A 15,253-nucleotide genomic window follows, 5' to 3' on the forward strand; every position below is an offset into this window, starting at 1 on the left:
GTATATAGCATGGAAGGGAGATAGACCTTAAACTCTCACTACAGCTCAGGGAAGTTTATTCTTTATTGGTAAAAATGAGAGCAATCAGACTTCTGATCAGAAAACTTCTATGGCAGAAAATGCCACAATCAGTAGCTGCTAATTACAGCAGAGTGAGAGCAGAATGAGTTGTGGTAACTCTGGGGGGGAAAAAGGATGCTCCTCAAGGAAAGACCCATATTGGTAGATACTTTTGCCCAAGCGGAGTAGGCACATCTTGGAGGCACTAACTGCTTGTTTCACTGCTGGGACTTGTGCCCCATCAACTTTAAAAACAGCAACCCTGGGATGTGATCCGCCGTCTAACATAAAAAATGGTGGTCATTGCTCAGCGTTTTCTCTCCGTATCCCTCCTCTCTGATTGAATTGTAATAGCTCAATCACAAGGTAGCACGAGGTAGTTCAATCCTCCTGCTAGGATACTGTGAAGATGCCCATTATATTCCACACTTCTCTTTTGTAATAAATTCTGTCTCCTGGACTGATGGAGATGAAAAGCTGTGTAGTCACACCGTGACCATCCTACCACGCTTTACTGCTCAGTGGATTCATCCATGCGAGTGGCAGCGGAGCCTTTTTCCCACAGAAGAGCAGGTTGGGGCTTCAGTAGGTTTTCTAGGCTGTTAGTTTTCAACTGGCAAGCACAGTGGCTGCATGGCCTTTGCTAAAGAAACCTGCATTTTAATCAGAATTTCTCCATATTTTTTGTTGTAGCTTTATATATATATATATTTAGCTACATTCCTGTATTCCACTTTCTGTAATGAAATAACTGTTGTGTGCATCTCCTTTTTCAGGTGGTGTCACTGCTCTCTGTTGGGACCCAATACAGCGAGTTTTATTCTCGGGCAGTTCTGATCATTCCATTATAATGTGGGATATTGGAGGAAGAAAAGGAACAGCCATCGAGCTGCAAGGACATAAGTACGTTCAAAGCCCTTCCTCCTGCTTTTATGGGAGAGAAACTAAAGGCAGAAGCCACATCTGGAAACAAACAGCCCAAAGGTTACAGTCTTCACATGCCTCAAGCTTGTATGTGTGACTCCCTGTGGTCCACATGCAACTGGAATAAGTTGCTTATAGTAAGCTTTTCAGCGTTGGGCCCACAGGCTGGTTTGAGAGTCTTGCAAAGGGTGGTGAAGGAAAGCACAATATCTGTAGTCCTGAACGTGTTATGCCAGAGCTTGCACCTTTGTTGGAAAGAGGAGCATCCTCAAATGAGAACAGCTGCAGAGGAATTCTCGCTTTTTAGGTGTAAATGTCTTTCCTTCCCCTAGAGGGAGCATCAGGCTTGGACAATTAGTCCCTTTTTCCTCCATGCAAACTTTTTCTGTGCCACTTTACCCATAGCCTGAATTCTAAGTAATGTGCTTTACCCACAGGGGCCTTCACCATCTCCTCAATGCAAAGAAGCTTCATCTCTGCACGTACAGACCTCACATTTGTGTAGCATAGTATAAATCTTTGAAGAAGAGTAGGCCTGTGCTGGACGTTGAGTAGAGATCAGAATGGCTCTAGTTGCAATGACCTCCTAGCCTTTTAACACTGGCAAAGCAACAAGTTTGTTTCAGTGTTTTGGGAGTGCATATATGTGGAACTTGCATGCCAGGCTCAGGTCTGGAGAGGCAAAGTCCCATGGTGGTTTTGGTCTAACAGTTTCTTACATATTCATCGTTTCTTTTCAGTGATGCTGCACTCTGCTGAGCGATTTGGATGCCACTGGGATTTCAGAGCACTGCAGAGTTCTTGCTGAAATTCCCAGATCACCCTCGTAGCCTACCAGTGGTGCTTGCTAATGCACCACTGCTAGGTACGTTGCTGTGAAAATTAATTCTCCTAATACAAAGTTAGCCTCTGGATTTTAATCATGGAATTATAGAATAGTTTGGGTTGGAAGGGACCTTTAAAGGTCATCTAGTCCAACCTCTCTGCAATAAGCAGGGACATCTTTAGCTAGATCTGTGGCATGGCTGTTGGTTGGTACTGTACAGTATAGGGAGCTGGTCATAAGGACAACAGGGACTAAGAAACACTTCACCCGATGATGCCACTGGCATCGGCAGGTGAGCGCTGTGAAGGCAGGCTGTGCTGTACCAAACTGACCCGTAAATGCATTCCCCTCTGAAGGAGCATTTGCACAAGCAAATGCATTAGCATGGAAGTCCTTTGGGTAGATGAGACCAGTGGTGGTAGCAAAGAAAACCAAATGTTATGGGATAGTTCCAGTTGCTGTATGCCCAGTTACTCATTATTCTTAATCTTGTTTTTTCCATAACAGTGTTGTACAGTCTTTGTTTCCCAGGTTGTAAATAGCTTGAGATGAGTCCTGGTTTTCTTTCTTTTATGAAAGAATGAGCACAGCTTTGGGGGTTTAAACTGCATTAGTTCTCCTGTGTTGCTTTTTCCTTAAAAGAAGAAGCAAAAGCACCTAAATCTTCCACCTTACCTTGGGAAGGCTTAGGAACAATTTAGTGATTCCTATATTATTTTTGAAACTCTCTATGCTTGTTAGTGCTAAAAGAAAATCTTCAGTAGTTCCTCAGTGCTTCATTCCTAGGTGTTGCAGAGATTTACAAAAACAAAGTTGTTACTGACTTTGTGACAAGAAGGTGCCTTACCGGGGCTGCATTTATGCATCCAGATGTGCCTTCAGACAGGCCTGGAGCTGTAGCTCTGTTCAGGCTTACCAGTGCTGTTGGCACCTCCCATCTCAGGAGCACCAAAAGCAGTTATCAGAACAGGTCTTTGCTTTTGTGGATGCTGCCCAGATGAGCAACACTCTGGTTCTGGTCCCAGCTGGGCAGCAAAGACTGATTTGCATCAAATGGATGTCATGTACAGTGAGGGAGGGGAAGGAAACATATGGGCAAACAAGTGCTTTATACTGCTTTATTGTATATTCTATGCTTACTTGTGGGCTAGCCATAGATGGTTCATTAGTAACTGTCTTGTTTCTTTTTCAGCGATAAAGTTCAGTCTCTCTCCTACGCTCACCACACTCGGCAGCTCATCTCCTGTGGTGCAGATGGGGGAATCGTCGTCTGGAACATGGATGTTGAGAGGCAGGAGGTAGATACTCGGTTCTTGTCAACTTGATCTGAAACAGTCTTGGGAAGAAGGGACCTGTCTGAAATGTGCAACTTTCAACCTGAACAAGATCATTCCAGGCTTTAAAAATGTTTTTGGACATGCTCCAGTTGTTATACAGCAATTATGCCATGCCTTTGATAATATGGTACAGGGGAAATTGTCTGGCGGAAAATGCGTATTAAGTAGGCTGCTAAATGGCTCTTACCCTTTACGTTACTGCTCCAAAAGACATCCTCTGAGGAGGGTATTGTGAGATGTTCTGATTTGTTTTTCAGGAGATCATGAGAAATATTATTAGTTCAGAGGTAAATGGATGGATTGACAATTATTAGGGGTTTTTAAGAAAACAAACCAAGAAAGCTCTTTGTCACCTCTGGAAACCTGCAACCCAGGGTTTTTTTTCCTGTTCTTACTAAAAAGACATTTAACTAGGGCTTCAATCTCACCCGCTACTTGATCTTGCTTCCCTCTGATGTAACCACATAGAAGTGGGGTAAATGATGACTTTGCCGATCCAGACAGTAAGATTTCACCCACGCGCTCCTAATTGCTTTTGTGCTGTGCGGCCAACAAATCTAAGCGGGTGCAAAAACGTACCCTGGGTCTTTGGCGCTGTGGGAGCAGCCTCCGCTCGGCAATTTCTGAGACCTGACTCAGAGAGGGGGAGCGAGTGCTGTGCTGAGTGAGTCAGGCGTCAGCCCTGCTCAGCAGCGTGGCAAATCCTGGTAACATGAGCCACGGCAAACCTCTGCCCTGTTCCTGCAGGGGTAAGGAAGGCACCGCGAGGCCCCACAGTGAGGGGGTCTGAGGAAGGCTTTTGGCAGCCTGGGCTTTCACCAGCTTTGCTGGTTCTCAAGGGTTTTGGTCTCCCTGGAGCAAAGAGGAAAGCTAAGTGGAAAATTGGATTTTAAAAAACTACTGAAATAGGCCTAGTCAGGAACTGAGCTCCCTTTTTTACGTGAATTAGCATTCCAGTTGGCTCTCTTTAATTGCTAAACTAATGGCCAATTATGTCATCAGCTCCAAAAGTGAAACGAAAGCAGAGCGGCTTCCTCCTTCCCAACAGATGTTTCCTTTTTGCTGCAACTCGAACATCCAGAAATGAAAACCTTTATGTATTTGCTGCCTTCAAAAGGCTACAGTAAGGGTTAAGACTGGCTTGTCGCAAAACAGGCGGCAATGCTGTGAGAATGCTGGTTTAAAGAGTGGAGGAGAAATATAATTAGCTAAATGAGGGCTCAGCAGCAGGTGCTAATGGGTGCGCTGCTTTCTCTGACTGTGGCTACTTGGGCTTGTTCATGTTATCAGTAGCGCAATAGGGTGTTCACGGTGCTAAACCATCCCTGAAACATGAACCTTTGAGATTTTAATACCAAACCTTGGTTTGGGGTCCTAGAGCATTTTCTTCTGGATTTTGGCTTTGGTATTTTTGCCCTTATTTAAGGGTTTTCTCCACGTGATGTGTGCTCAGTACTCACTTTGATGGTCTCAGATTTTCCCACATCTCTGAGATTGCATTAGAGTGAATTAAGCCATTTTAGCCCTTGATTCTTTATTTTAATCTCTGCTTTTAAAAAGCTGTAAGAAGACAACATCTGAAAGATGCTAGAAGCTGTGTTTCTGTTTGACTACAAAACAGTTACTTGTCACAAGCAAAATGTCTTCTTCATCTATAGTGTTCAGTGCTTAAGAGATGAAAACTTATACACACAAATGTAAATCTGCAGGCATTAAACAGAAAGACTGTTGCGGATAGAAAAGACAAGGATTTGCCCCAGCAGAATGAGCTGCCTTCAGAGTAACTGGCAGAAGACGCTGAAGCAGGCGGTTGCTTTATTGCTGGGGGTCCAAGCTATCCTGGGAGCTGAGGGTCTCCATCAGCCATACCTTATCTTTGCCTGGCTTTTGTATTATTTTTAATTCGTAATCTCAGCTGTGTTTCTTGCCATTTTAAATTGCAGCATGTGAGAAGCCAGTGGCTCTGATAAGACAACTGCAGTTTGTTAGTAGCACTTCCTCACAAAGTATTAAACCTTATTTAGTGTTTATTTAATCTCATGGGGTTGGTGGGGCTGGTGGGAGTGTGTTGCAGCGGTGCTGAGGCAGCGCTGGCAGGGCTGTCCTGGTCTAGCTGGGGCTGCTGCACTGAGGGGACAGGACAGATCCGCTTGCCAGCACCGGCTTTGGGCTGAGCTCTTGTCCTGGTGGGGCAGAGAAAGGAGCAGAAGTCATCTGCTGGGAAGGAGTGTCACTCTTGCTAGGCCAGGTTAGGACAGACAGACTGACAGCCAGCTGGACAGAGGTCAAGAACAAAACTCTTCCCGAGTCTCATGTCCCCCAGAAGGTTTCCTAAACACTGTGGGGAGATGCACTGCGTGTCCCCCAGCAGCTCAATGCAAGATAACTGTTGGGGGACCCAAATGTAGGGGAGGAGATTAACTGCCCCCTCCAAGTGCTCCCCTGCCACTTCAGGTGTTTCCTGAGCTCTTTCAGGATCTGGCAAGACTTGCTTCCCTACAGGGCGCCTGGTCCATGCTACTCTGCACAGCAAAACCTGTCTGCAGGAGAGAGAAGTGCCTTTAATATTTTCTTTCTTTTCTTTAAATCTTCTTACCCTCTTCATCCACAGCGTGAGTGCAAAGCTACATGCTATGTCAGGAAATAGAAGACTTTCCTTCCATCGCCTTTGTGTAAAAGCAGGGAAAAGAGATGGTTTGGGTTTTAGTCTTGTTCGGGTGAATCTCATCTTTCTCACCCCTGTGTGTGATTTGTATCACAGATGCCTTTGACAGCAGGAATGCCTCTTACAGTCAGTATCAAAGAAAGAAAGAAATAATACCTGCCCCGCCCATCAGCATTTCAGATACCTTCCCTCCAGATGAGTAGCTTGGCTATTGGAAATACTAATTGCCCCCAGTTCCCACCAGAGGCAATAGCAAATTATAATGAATAGTAAATAAATAGTAAATGCTGTCCAGACAGGACAGGACAGAATATTTTTATATGCTTAATTCCAGACTTGGGGAGGTGGGGGAGGCTTGTTTGTTCCTGGGTTATTTTTATGGTCTTATAATTGAATTCTACTTCATGATTTGTGTGAGAAGTGTTCTTCCCATGTCCTTCAAGGCTCAGAGCTGAGCCAAAAAAGACATCTCAGCAAACAGTCAAAATGGCATCTTGTGAAAATGGGGATTTTTTTAATTAAGTTTAGTTGGCCACATTAATGCACCCCAATACATCTTTCTTGTCCTGCCTCTAGACTCCATTGGAAGCTTTTCTGTTTTTTGCTCACTCCCACTTTGTGTTTATGTGTGTGTTGCAGACCCCTGAGTGGCTGGACAGTGACTCCTGTCAAAAATGTGACCAGCCTTTCTTCTGGAACTTCAAGCAAATGTGGGACAGTAAGAAAATAGGCCTCAGGCAGGTTTGTATGCGTCCTTTGGTGTGTTAACATGGTGCAATTAGACTTTTCTCTCTAATAAATCACAGTAACCTTTTTTCCCTTAAAGCCCTGAGAACTTGCACTTTGTTCTTCCACTGAGTGCTCAATAGTGGGACTGTGAGCTCCCCTCTGATGAGGCTTGATTTTGTGATCAGGAGGAGCACACTTCTTTTTTTTCTTCTTTTTTTTTTTTTTTTTTTTTTTTTTAGTTATCCCCACCCCCCCGCCAATTCCAATAGCAAATGCATGTAATAAGCCTTGGGCTGAGTAAATTGTTTTTGGACCTTCCATGGCTTTAGCCATGTGGGATTTTGCTTATTGTTAGTTGAATGTGTTGTAGAAAGAAATTTGCAGCTGATTTTTGGAGATTGTGCTGGAACCAAAGCTGTTTTCAATGAGGTTGGGTAAACATCTGTAACTGCTCAGGCTGCGTTGGAAAAGGCTTATTGGTTTGCTTGGAACATGTTGCTGCGTTTTCCTGCCCAGCAGGAGAGGGCTGCGGATCACAGACTTTTGGGAGAGGGGCGTAAAAATGCTGAAAGGGATGTTCTCATGGAGCTTGGAGAAGTCAGGTGGCTGGGGCAGAGCTGAGCTGCATTTTCTCTTTATGTAATGCTCATCACCACAGAGCCTGGCTCTCCTGCAGCCAGTGAGGAAGCCTTGCAGTCCTACACAGCCAGAGCATGAGAAAACACGAGGCGGGTAGCATCAAAATGCAGAAACACTAGCGCTTCTGGGGCTGAAAATGGTCAAATAAGTTGACCAAGATGATTAGGTGGTAGACATTTATACTTAGAGGCTGGGATGGGACTCCAGAATGACACTGTGCTAATGTAGCCCTGTCCTACCTCAACCTGGAGTTGTTTCAATGTGTTATGTGCTGCTGAGTGGTGGTGTCATCCCCTACGCCCCAAAGTGAGACTCCCAGGGACAAGGGTAATTACAGCTCCCAGCCAGCTGGGACACATCTCCTGGGTGCATAGTGGGGCTCTTTGTCCAGTCCTCTTGTCTCTAGCTGTGCTAATGAAAAGAGGACAGCTTGGACTTTCTTCTTCCCTGTTGAAAACCTCCTGTAACACTGGTCACACTCAGTGTAGAAGCCTTGACCCACAGCTATGACCACAGATGTCAAATGGTGGACGCAGTGATGGTTTACCGGGTGGTGTATGGTGTCACCCTGGAGCTTGGGAGAGAGGTAGAGTCCACCTAGCCTGGGTAGTGCTTTATCTGCCACTTCCCAGTGTCCATGATAATGATCAGCTGCTGCTTGCCCCAGGTAGTGGAGGGCAGGGGGGAAAGTAAGATTCCCACCCCCCATTTATTCTGAAGTCCTTGCCTGTTTTCCTTCGTCATCCCTGGAAGAGTCGCTTTGCTGTTTGCTGCAGCCTCGGCTGAGTCTTGCTGGAGTGAGATGGTAGAGCCAGTGGGACCTGAGCGGTGGTCTGGGTTTGTGGCTGAAGATGTCTCTGCATGTTGTCTCCTACAGCATCACTGCCGGAAGTGTGGGAAAGCCGTGTGCGGCAAATGCAGCTCCAAGCGCTCCTCCATCCCGCTGATGGGGTTCGAGTTCGAAGTGAGGGTCTGCGATAGCTGTCACGAGTCCATAACAGATGAAGAGTAAGTGTGGACACTGAGACGGTTTGCACTGGAGTGGGGCAAAGCTGCTCCATCTGGAAGGGCCTGGGTGGATGTGAGGCTCCGGGAGGGAGCAGCCCTGCAGGGTGGTCCCTGGGCTCTTTCAGCAAGATAAGCCTCTGCGGTGCCTACCAAACTGGGAGGGATGGAAAGCCCTCCGCCCCTTCTCCTCTCATGCTGTGAAGGTCTCAAAATGGAGTTTACAGAGAGGTTGCTGAATTAATGACTTACAGCAGCATTCAAATACTTATTTCCTCAATAGAGAACATTTTGGGGGAAGATCCTGCAGTCACAGTCTTTGCTGATTTTTTGATTTCTTTCTTCAGGCGGGCACCCACGGCTACTTTCCACGACAGTAAGCACAACATCGTTCACGTACACTTTGATGCCACCAGGGGATGGCTGTTGACCTCGGGGACAGACAAGGTTATTAAGGTAGGAGCAAGGAGGTTGCTCTAGCTCCTGTATTTCATTTCCCCTTCCTCTGCCATGTGGTTGCAGGTATGTCCTACCTGCTTTCTTCCACCCAGAGGCCTCTCACTGATGGACTTCTACCCAATAAGGACCAAGGAGGTCTCGGTCTATGAAGTTATTGCCTGAAGGGGCTGGGACAAGTGCTCACTGTACCTTTTCCTCTGGGAAGACAAACTGTATTTCAACATGGTGAATCTTTGTTTATGTGGCTAGGTAACGAAATAGCTAAAACAATGAATAAGTTTATAACAATGCTTGAATAATTTTTAAAAAACCCTCACAATGTGTTGTGGCTATGCTAATCATTCAAGTTAACAATATAGTGTGGGTTTTTGGGTTTCTCTTAAGGCCAGCTGTCAACCTGGCTCATAAGGGTAAAGCAGAATGACGTACAGAATGTCACTTGGTCAAACTCCACCAGTCTGACTTGAGTGCTGGAAAATGAAATCAAACTTCTTCAGACTTGCTGCATCCACCTCTAACCATGTAGCCTCTCTTAAGCAAAAAACAAGGTGCAAATTATTTAGAGATGAGATTATATACTATATTTTATTATGTTTATTCACTATGTTGTTATATTTTATTATATTAACAGTTGTGGGATATGACACCAGTGGTGTCTTGATGGTACATCAGTGGAACTTGAAAGGTGATATTTACAGAAGAAACAGATTTCCTAACCCTAATCATACTGCAGAAGATACATAACGCTGGGCGCATACGGCAGATGAGAAAGGAACTAACGCGTTTACAACGATTTTACGTCCTCTGCTTGATCAAGGCTGAACATTTGCACGAAGACTCTTTCCACTTATTCTCAAAATATACAAGAAGGTATTTTTTTAACTAACGGTTTGTACGATCTGACTTCGGTTGTCTTGAGTTCGTTTGGAAAATCCATGTGCGGTGCAATTTTTAGTTTTTGTATTTCACTGTGTCAAGATACTTGCTGCTTTGTACAGATGGTTCTTGGGTTGTGTCTTACCATGTGAGTTTTCGGTATCAACACACTGTATAAGGCAATCGGCTCTCCCCGCAGCGAGTACCTATTGATTTGGGATGTTTCTGCTGACTATGCTCTCTTCAGTGGAGGAACTCCACACGCAGCATCGTGTGTTCTCCGGGTGCATCACCCAAGGAGCTGATGGACTATTGCAATTCCTAAAAGGGCTCTACCATCTACTTGTCCTAGCACATATCATCCTGAGAGCATTTTATTGGTCTGTAGTAGCTAAAATCCAGCTTACTGCCTCTTTCCTTGCTGCACAAGTTCCAAAACCAGGGGGCAGGTTGCTTAGCAACTAATTTCTACAAAAACTGAAATAGTTTTCTGTCTCAGAGCATTACAAGGAGCACACAGACCCATTTGAGTTTGATGAGGCTGACAGGCTGATTCAAATTAAAGTATTGGCAACAGGAACTTTTGGGAGTGTGTGCGGGGGGGGGGGGGGGGTCAGATCTAAAACTGATCTAGGTCTGAAAAGTCTGGTTTACCTCTACCTCTACCTTGTGCAGCAAGATTTCAGCATTTATACCTGTCTCTGTTGTTGAAGATGAATTTGATTTTCCTGTTTTCCATATGGTTAGTCATATTTATTTTTTAAAATGCTGATGGTTTTTATTAATTTCCTCTATAGACCAGAAACTGATATTGCTGAACGACGCCCATTGTGCTGTTGTCATATTTTACGGTTTCTTTTAAAAATAAAAAGTATTTAAAAACCTGGGTTGACCAAAATTACCTTTTTAGAATGGTGTTGTCAAGACGAATGAACAAAAAAAACCCTTTTTTCCAAAGGGATCCTATCTGAAGAGTCAGCTCTCTGTTCCTTTAATCCGTTTCACTTTTTGGCACGCTGTGGCTGATGCACTTCAAAGAAACTGGGGTAGAGAATAGAACTGCAGACCAGACCTAGGGCTTTCCTCTATCTCCTATTTAAGCAGGCCTCATGGTCTGTAGCTGCTATGACACAGCACGTCAGTGGTGCTCAGTCTTGCCCCATTTTGGACTTTACTTTTCCGCTCTAAAGTGGGGAGGCCATGATGTTTACCACTACAAAGCACATTGCTACCTAGAGAAGCCTTGTGTTTTCCCTTGAGTGATAATGCCAAAAGAAAATAAAGCTTCTCCTTTGTTTGTCCAGCAGTAATTCACTTTTGAGGAAACAAAAATGTTAACACAATCCATGGTGTTAATTCTAGACCAGTGAGCTGCTGCAGCAAAGGGTGAGTGGACTTTCGTGTGCGTGTCGCAGGACTGCTATGTATTTTCAGGGAAAATTCTCTTTTTAAACATTCTATAAACTGTGCTTAAGCATTTTGCAGTCACGTTCCCTGAAATGATGCCACCTTGGCTTTCCCGGTCATACAGCCTGTTGTTGGTTCCCCTCTGGGCAGCATATTTTAAAGCATATTTTCAAACATAATTCACACAGCACTAAAAAGATTCTTTTTCCAGCTTGAAAGTTAATTGTTTTCTAAGTCCTCCCACTTTCTCTCCTGGAAGCTAGATGCTTGTTTCCTCTTGGAAGGCTTTTCATTACACCTTGTGCATGTTTTCTGATGACTGAAGTGTTCTTGGCTGATGAAGCTATGCAAGATGAGCAAGTCGCCTGCCAATATTTCATTCCAGCTGGAGATGTCGTCTGAAACTTTGCTGGACTACGCTGTTCCACGTTACCTTGGGCTCAGGGCCTTTTGGCTGAAGACCTAACGTGCTTTGCTGTGCGGAGAGTATCTCTGATGGTTGCAGAAACACGGGAGCACCGAAGTGACCTTAATTCACTGTTCAGTGCTCTGTTCCTGAGGAGACGTAGCGGTTGCAACAAGCCTGGGACTCCAGCATGAATTGTGCTTACGCTGATGAAGCAGTGGAGTCAACAAGCTGAGGATCTGCCCCCGAGTCAACACCTAGTCCTTTTGAACATGTAACATTCAAACAAAGGTGAGGAATCAACTCCGAAGGAGAGTAAATTTGGGAGTGAAGTGTGTTTAGACTGCTCTGCAGCAAACTCTTGGCCATCCCCCCTTCTCTTTCAAGCAGTTGTGGGTTCGGTGTTGCTTATGGGTGGATGTTGGGTATACAAATCCATTTTGAAAAATTTCCCTTGCTGTTCTTTCTGACTGAACTACCTGCAGGGTTATCTGAATTTAACCTGAACATTCCTTTATCTTGCAGTCTCAGGACAGACTGGTCTTGGCTTAGAAAGTGACATAAGCTGAAAGTGAAGCTGGCCGAGAAGGGGAGATGTGTCGCTTTGCTATGACCTTGAGAGCTGTAATGTAGAGATATGAAGGGAAAATAGGTGTCTCTAATTCAAACAAGAATTCCTTTACCTCCCAGATGGAACAAGAAGGACTTGACGTTGGGCAAGTTAAAATGCCTGCCTTCCTGTTCTGCTCTGTTAGGGTAACAGTCTCAATTTCTTCTGTCTTCTAGATCCACACAAAAAGGGATCCCAGTTGCCTGGTCCTTTTATTTCCATTTTAGTTGCTGAATAAAAAATCTGAGCTATTATTATGAATTGCATTATTGGGGGGGGGGTAGGGTATCTTTTGGTACAGATATAAACTATGCAGCACCCCACACACACACCCCCACACACTCAAACAAAGCAAAGTCCCTTTTTCCCCAGGGTTGCTGAGGTGCAGCAGCAGGCTTTTAGTGATGTCTCCTGCTGTGCCAAGGGGCGTACAAACAATGCTGGCCTTCCTCTGCTCTTCACTTTAGAAAAACTGATTTTCATTTCTCTCTTAGCTGGCATTTCCTTGGGGGAAGAAGCACTGTTCTTCAGAGCGTCTACCTGCCATTCTTGGTTTTAAAATGAACAGTGTCTGTAGCGCTTAGGCAGGTGATGGGGCAGGCACTGGTCACATAACCAGTGCCTGAGCAGCTGACTTGAGCTACTTGTGTGCCAGGGTGGCTGAAGGAAGATCAACCTGAGCCCCAAACTTCAGTCTTAAGTAAAGGGGAAAGTGTGTGGGCAACTGCTTGCAATGATAGCACTGATGGTCCTTTCATCTACAGGAGATTAACATCATGGTCAGACATGGTTGAAACAGGGTAGCACATAGGACTAAAAGTCAGCCAGCGTAACAGAGAATAACCCTGAATGGTGACATTAGTGTGCTCAGCTGTTAGTGCTCTTGTCTACAGCTGCTCTTTACAGTGAAGCCCAAGTGACCTCCCCACCTCCTCCTCTTCAACTTGAGGCCATCACCTGAATGTCAGCACATTGACTCCTGGCACATCAAAAGTGGTAACTGAGCTTTGCCTGAGAGGGTGGCATGAATATCTCCAGTACTCCACAGAGTACTGTTCCCTCTGCGTAGGGTTGGTGGCTGATAAGAAGGTGGATGGATGGCTGGATGCACAAAAAGGATTGTGCATGATCCAAACAAGGTGTAGGGGAAAAAGTTTGCTTTATGTCTGCTGAAGAAATCACTGTTACAGAGGAATACGCAACCTTTTTCCCAACTGTGTCCACTGCTGGGCTCCCCAGTACAAAAGAGAGATGAAGCTACTGGATAGAGTCCAGCAAAGGGGTTGCTAAGATGACAAAGGTAATCGTGCATTTCTCCTATGAGGAAAGACTGAGAGAGCTGGGGCTGTTCAGCCTAGAGAAGAGAACGCTCAGGGGATCTCATCAATACCTGAGGGAAATGTGCAAAGAGGACATAGCCAGGCTCTTCCCCATGGTGCCCTGTGACAGGACCAGAGCTAATGAGCACAGGCTGGAACGCAGGAGGCTCCCTCTGACCATCAGGAAACACTTTTTGCACTGTGAGGGTGACGGAGCACTGGCATAGGTTGCCCAGAGAGATTGTGGAGTCCCATCCTTGGAGGTATTCAAAAGCCACCTGGACACGGTTCTGGGCAACTGACTCTAGGTAGCCCTGCTCGAGCAGGAGGGTTGGACCAGATGACCTCCAGAGGTCCCTTCCCACCTCAACCGTTCAGTGATTCAAAGTCCACTTAACATCTGCATCTGCTGCATGGGTTATATATAAAAATATAAATTAAAAAAGATGATGTCTCTTTCTTTAAATCTGAAATACTAGGGTCTACTAACAAATTAGCAAATGCTACATATGCTTGTCCTTGCTGCTTACAATAGGATTTGGGTAAGAACAACCAAAATTCTGTTTTGTAGCACACAGGAAATAGGTCTGCAATGTGTGGTTTTACAGGGCCATCTCCTTTCCAGGAGACCACATTGAGCACATGGGATGTTTTCAATTAGGATTTAGAAGGCTTTGTTTCTATATGTGACAATAATACACAACAGTAACAACAATCTTGATCCTTTTTTCAGGATGGATTAATGTGCTAAGTCCCTTCAGCATTGACCTCTTGTGTAATATTGAGGAAGAAACAGATTTTTCTCTTCAAAATTGCATGTGAAATTTGGCAGGAAATTTTTGCTCCTCAGAAAAAAAAAAAAGTGGCCCCTAGTTTGACAGTAGCCTGAAGTTCTGGAATTTAAGTTTGAGATTAACTCTGTGTGGTCGCATATGACTTTTCATTGCATTTTCCCAGTTTGGGGGATTTTTCCCTTGTGACCATCCCTTTGGCCATCTCTGACATCTTGTTTGCTGCAGGACAACATTGTGCTGCTAAGAACAGAAAGAGGTTGAGTTCAAAGGCATTGAAATTGGTGCCATGTGGGGGACATTGAAAACAAAATGAAAACGAGAGCACAGTCTACTGGCAATGTCTTTGCAAAGAAGAGATGCCAAGAGAGAATGTTATCAGCATACAAAAAACCCCAGTAGTGTAGAAATGAATATTTATCAGAACTGTACAGAGCGGAGCCATCCTCTGTCCCAGCGCAGTAAGCTGACCAGCAGCCCTGGTCAGGATCCAGAAGCCACGAGGAGCATAGAGTTGTTCTAGTGCAAGTCTGAGGGCAATCAAGAGAGGCTTCAGGGCCTTGGGATGACTGGTTAAGGGATCAGGAGCACAAGTAGTGTTCTCCTCTACCCTTCCAGTTGCAGGGAATGATGAGGGAAGACACAGGAGGAGCCAACAGATCAATACCTGGCTCTGAGCCTGGTGTCACCAGCAGAATTTTGGATTTTTTGATCATGGGTCAGTTTACATGACACCAGGCCTGCTGGCGACAGATGGGGTACACCTGCATCCAAACAGGAAAAGGATCCTAGCACAGGAGTTAGCAGGGGTCATTGAAAGACTTTTAAACTGGATATGAAGGGGGAAAGGGATAAAACCAATCTCACTAGATAAGCCTGGGGGTAGCACATCAATGTTTGAGGGACGGTGTGCTAGCGAGGTCCTTCGGTCAGCCGCCTCAGTGGAGACAGGAGATGGAGAGCCATGCGGCAGCGAAGACGCAAGGGCTATGGATGTGTTAGAAACCACGGAAGCGCCTGAGAATGGTCACATAGGAATTAGGGCTTCTCCCCCCAAAAAGGTGGCAGGATCAGGCCCAGCTGAAGTGCATCTGCACCAATGGACGCAGCATTGGGCAACAAACAGGAGGAGCTGGAAGCCATTGTGCAGCAGGAAAGCTGGCTGGATGGCTGGGCCTGAAGAGTTGTGGTGAATGGAGT

The 15,253-nt window shown here is 45.3% G+C and overlaps 1 protein-coding gene across 7 annotated transcripts in view; it reads left to right on the plus strand.

Annotated features, from left to right (window-relative positions):
* The window catches only part of WDFY2 (WD repeat and FYVE domain containing 2), a 73,167-nt gene that overhangs the window by 54,507 nt on the left and 3,407 nt on the right, over nucleotides 1-15,253 (plus strand). Inside the window, exons 7-14 of one of the 7 annotated variants that reach the window (XR_015705089.1) lie at nucleotides 837-963; nucleotides 3,003-3,108; nucleotides 6,452-6,553; nucleotides 8,058-8,188; nucleotides 8,533-8,641; nucleotides 9,276-9,514; nucleotides 10,825-10,906; nucleotides 11,187-12,241. Coding sequence is in view for 1 of the 7 variants with exons in the window: in XM_009463070.2 (XP_009461345.1) it covers nucleotides 837-963; nucleotides 3,003-3,108; nucleotides 6,452-6,553; nucleotides 8,058-8,188; nucleotides 8,533-8,641; nucleotides 9,276-9,305 (605 nt within the window). In the remaining 6 variants the exon portion in view is untranslated. Of the gene's footprint in view, nucleotides 1-836; nucleotides 964-3,002; nucleotides 3,109-6,451; nucleotides 6,554-8,057; nucleotides 8,189-8,532; nucleotides 8,642-9,275; nucleotides 10,102-10,824; nucleotides 12,242-15,253 lie in introns of those variants that run through there. The other 6 variants (XR_015705090.1, XR_015705088.1, XR_015705087.1 and 3 more) reach the window with 6 other exon arrangements.

This window comes from Nipponia nippon, unplaced genomic scaffold, assembly GCF_047370975.1.
Source record: "Nipponia nippon isolate SJK-2023a ecotype South Korea unplaced genomic scaffold, ASM4737097v1 scaffold_2, whole genome shotgun sequence".
Classification (NCBI taxonomy): Eukaryota; Metazoa; Chordata; class Aves; order Pelecaniformes; family Threskiornithidae; genus Nipponia; species Nipponia nippon.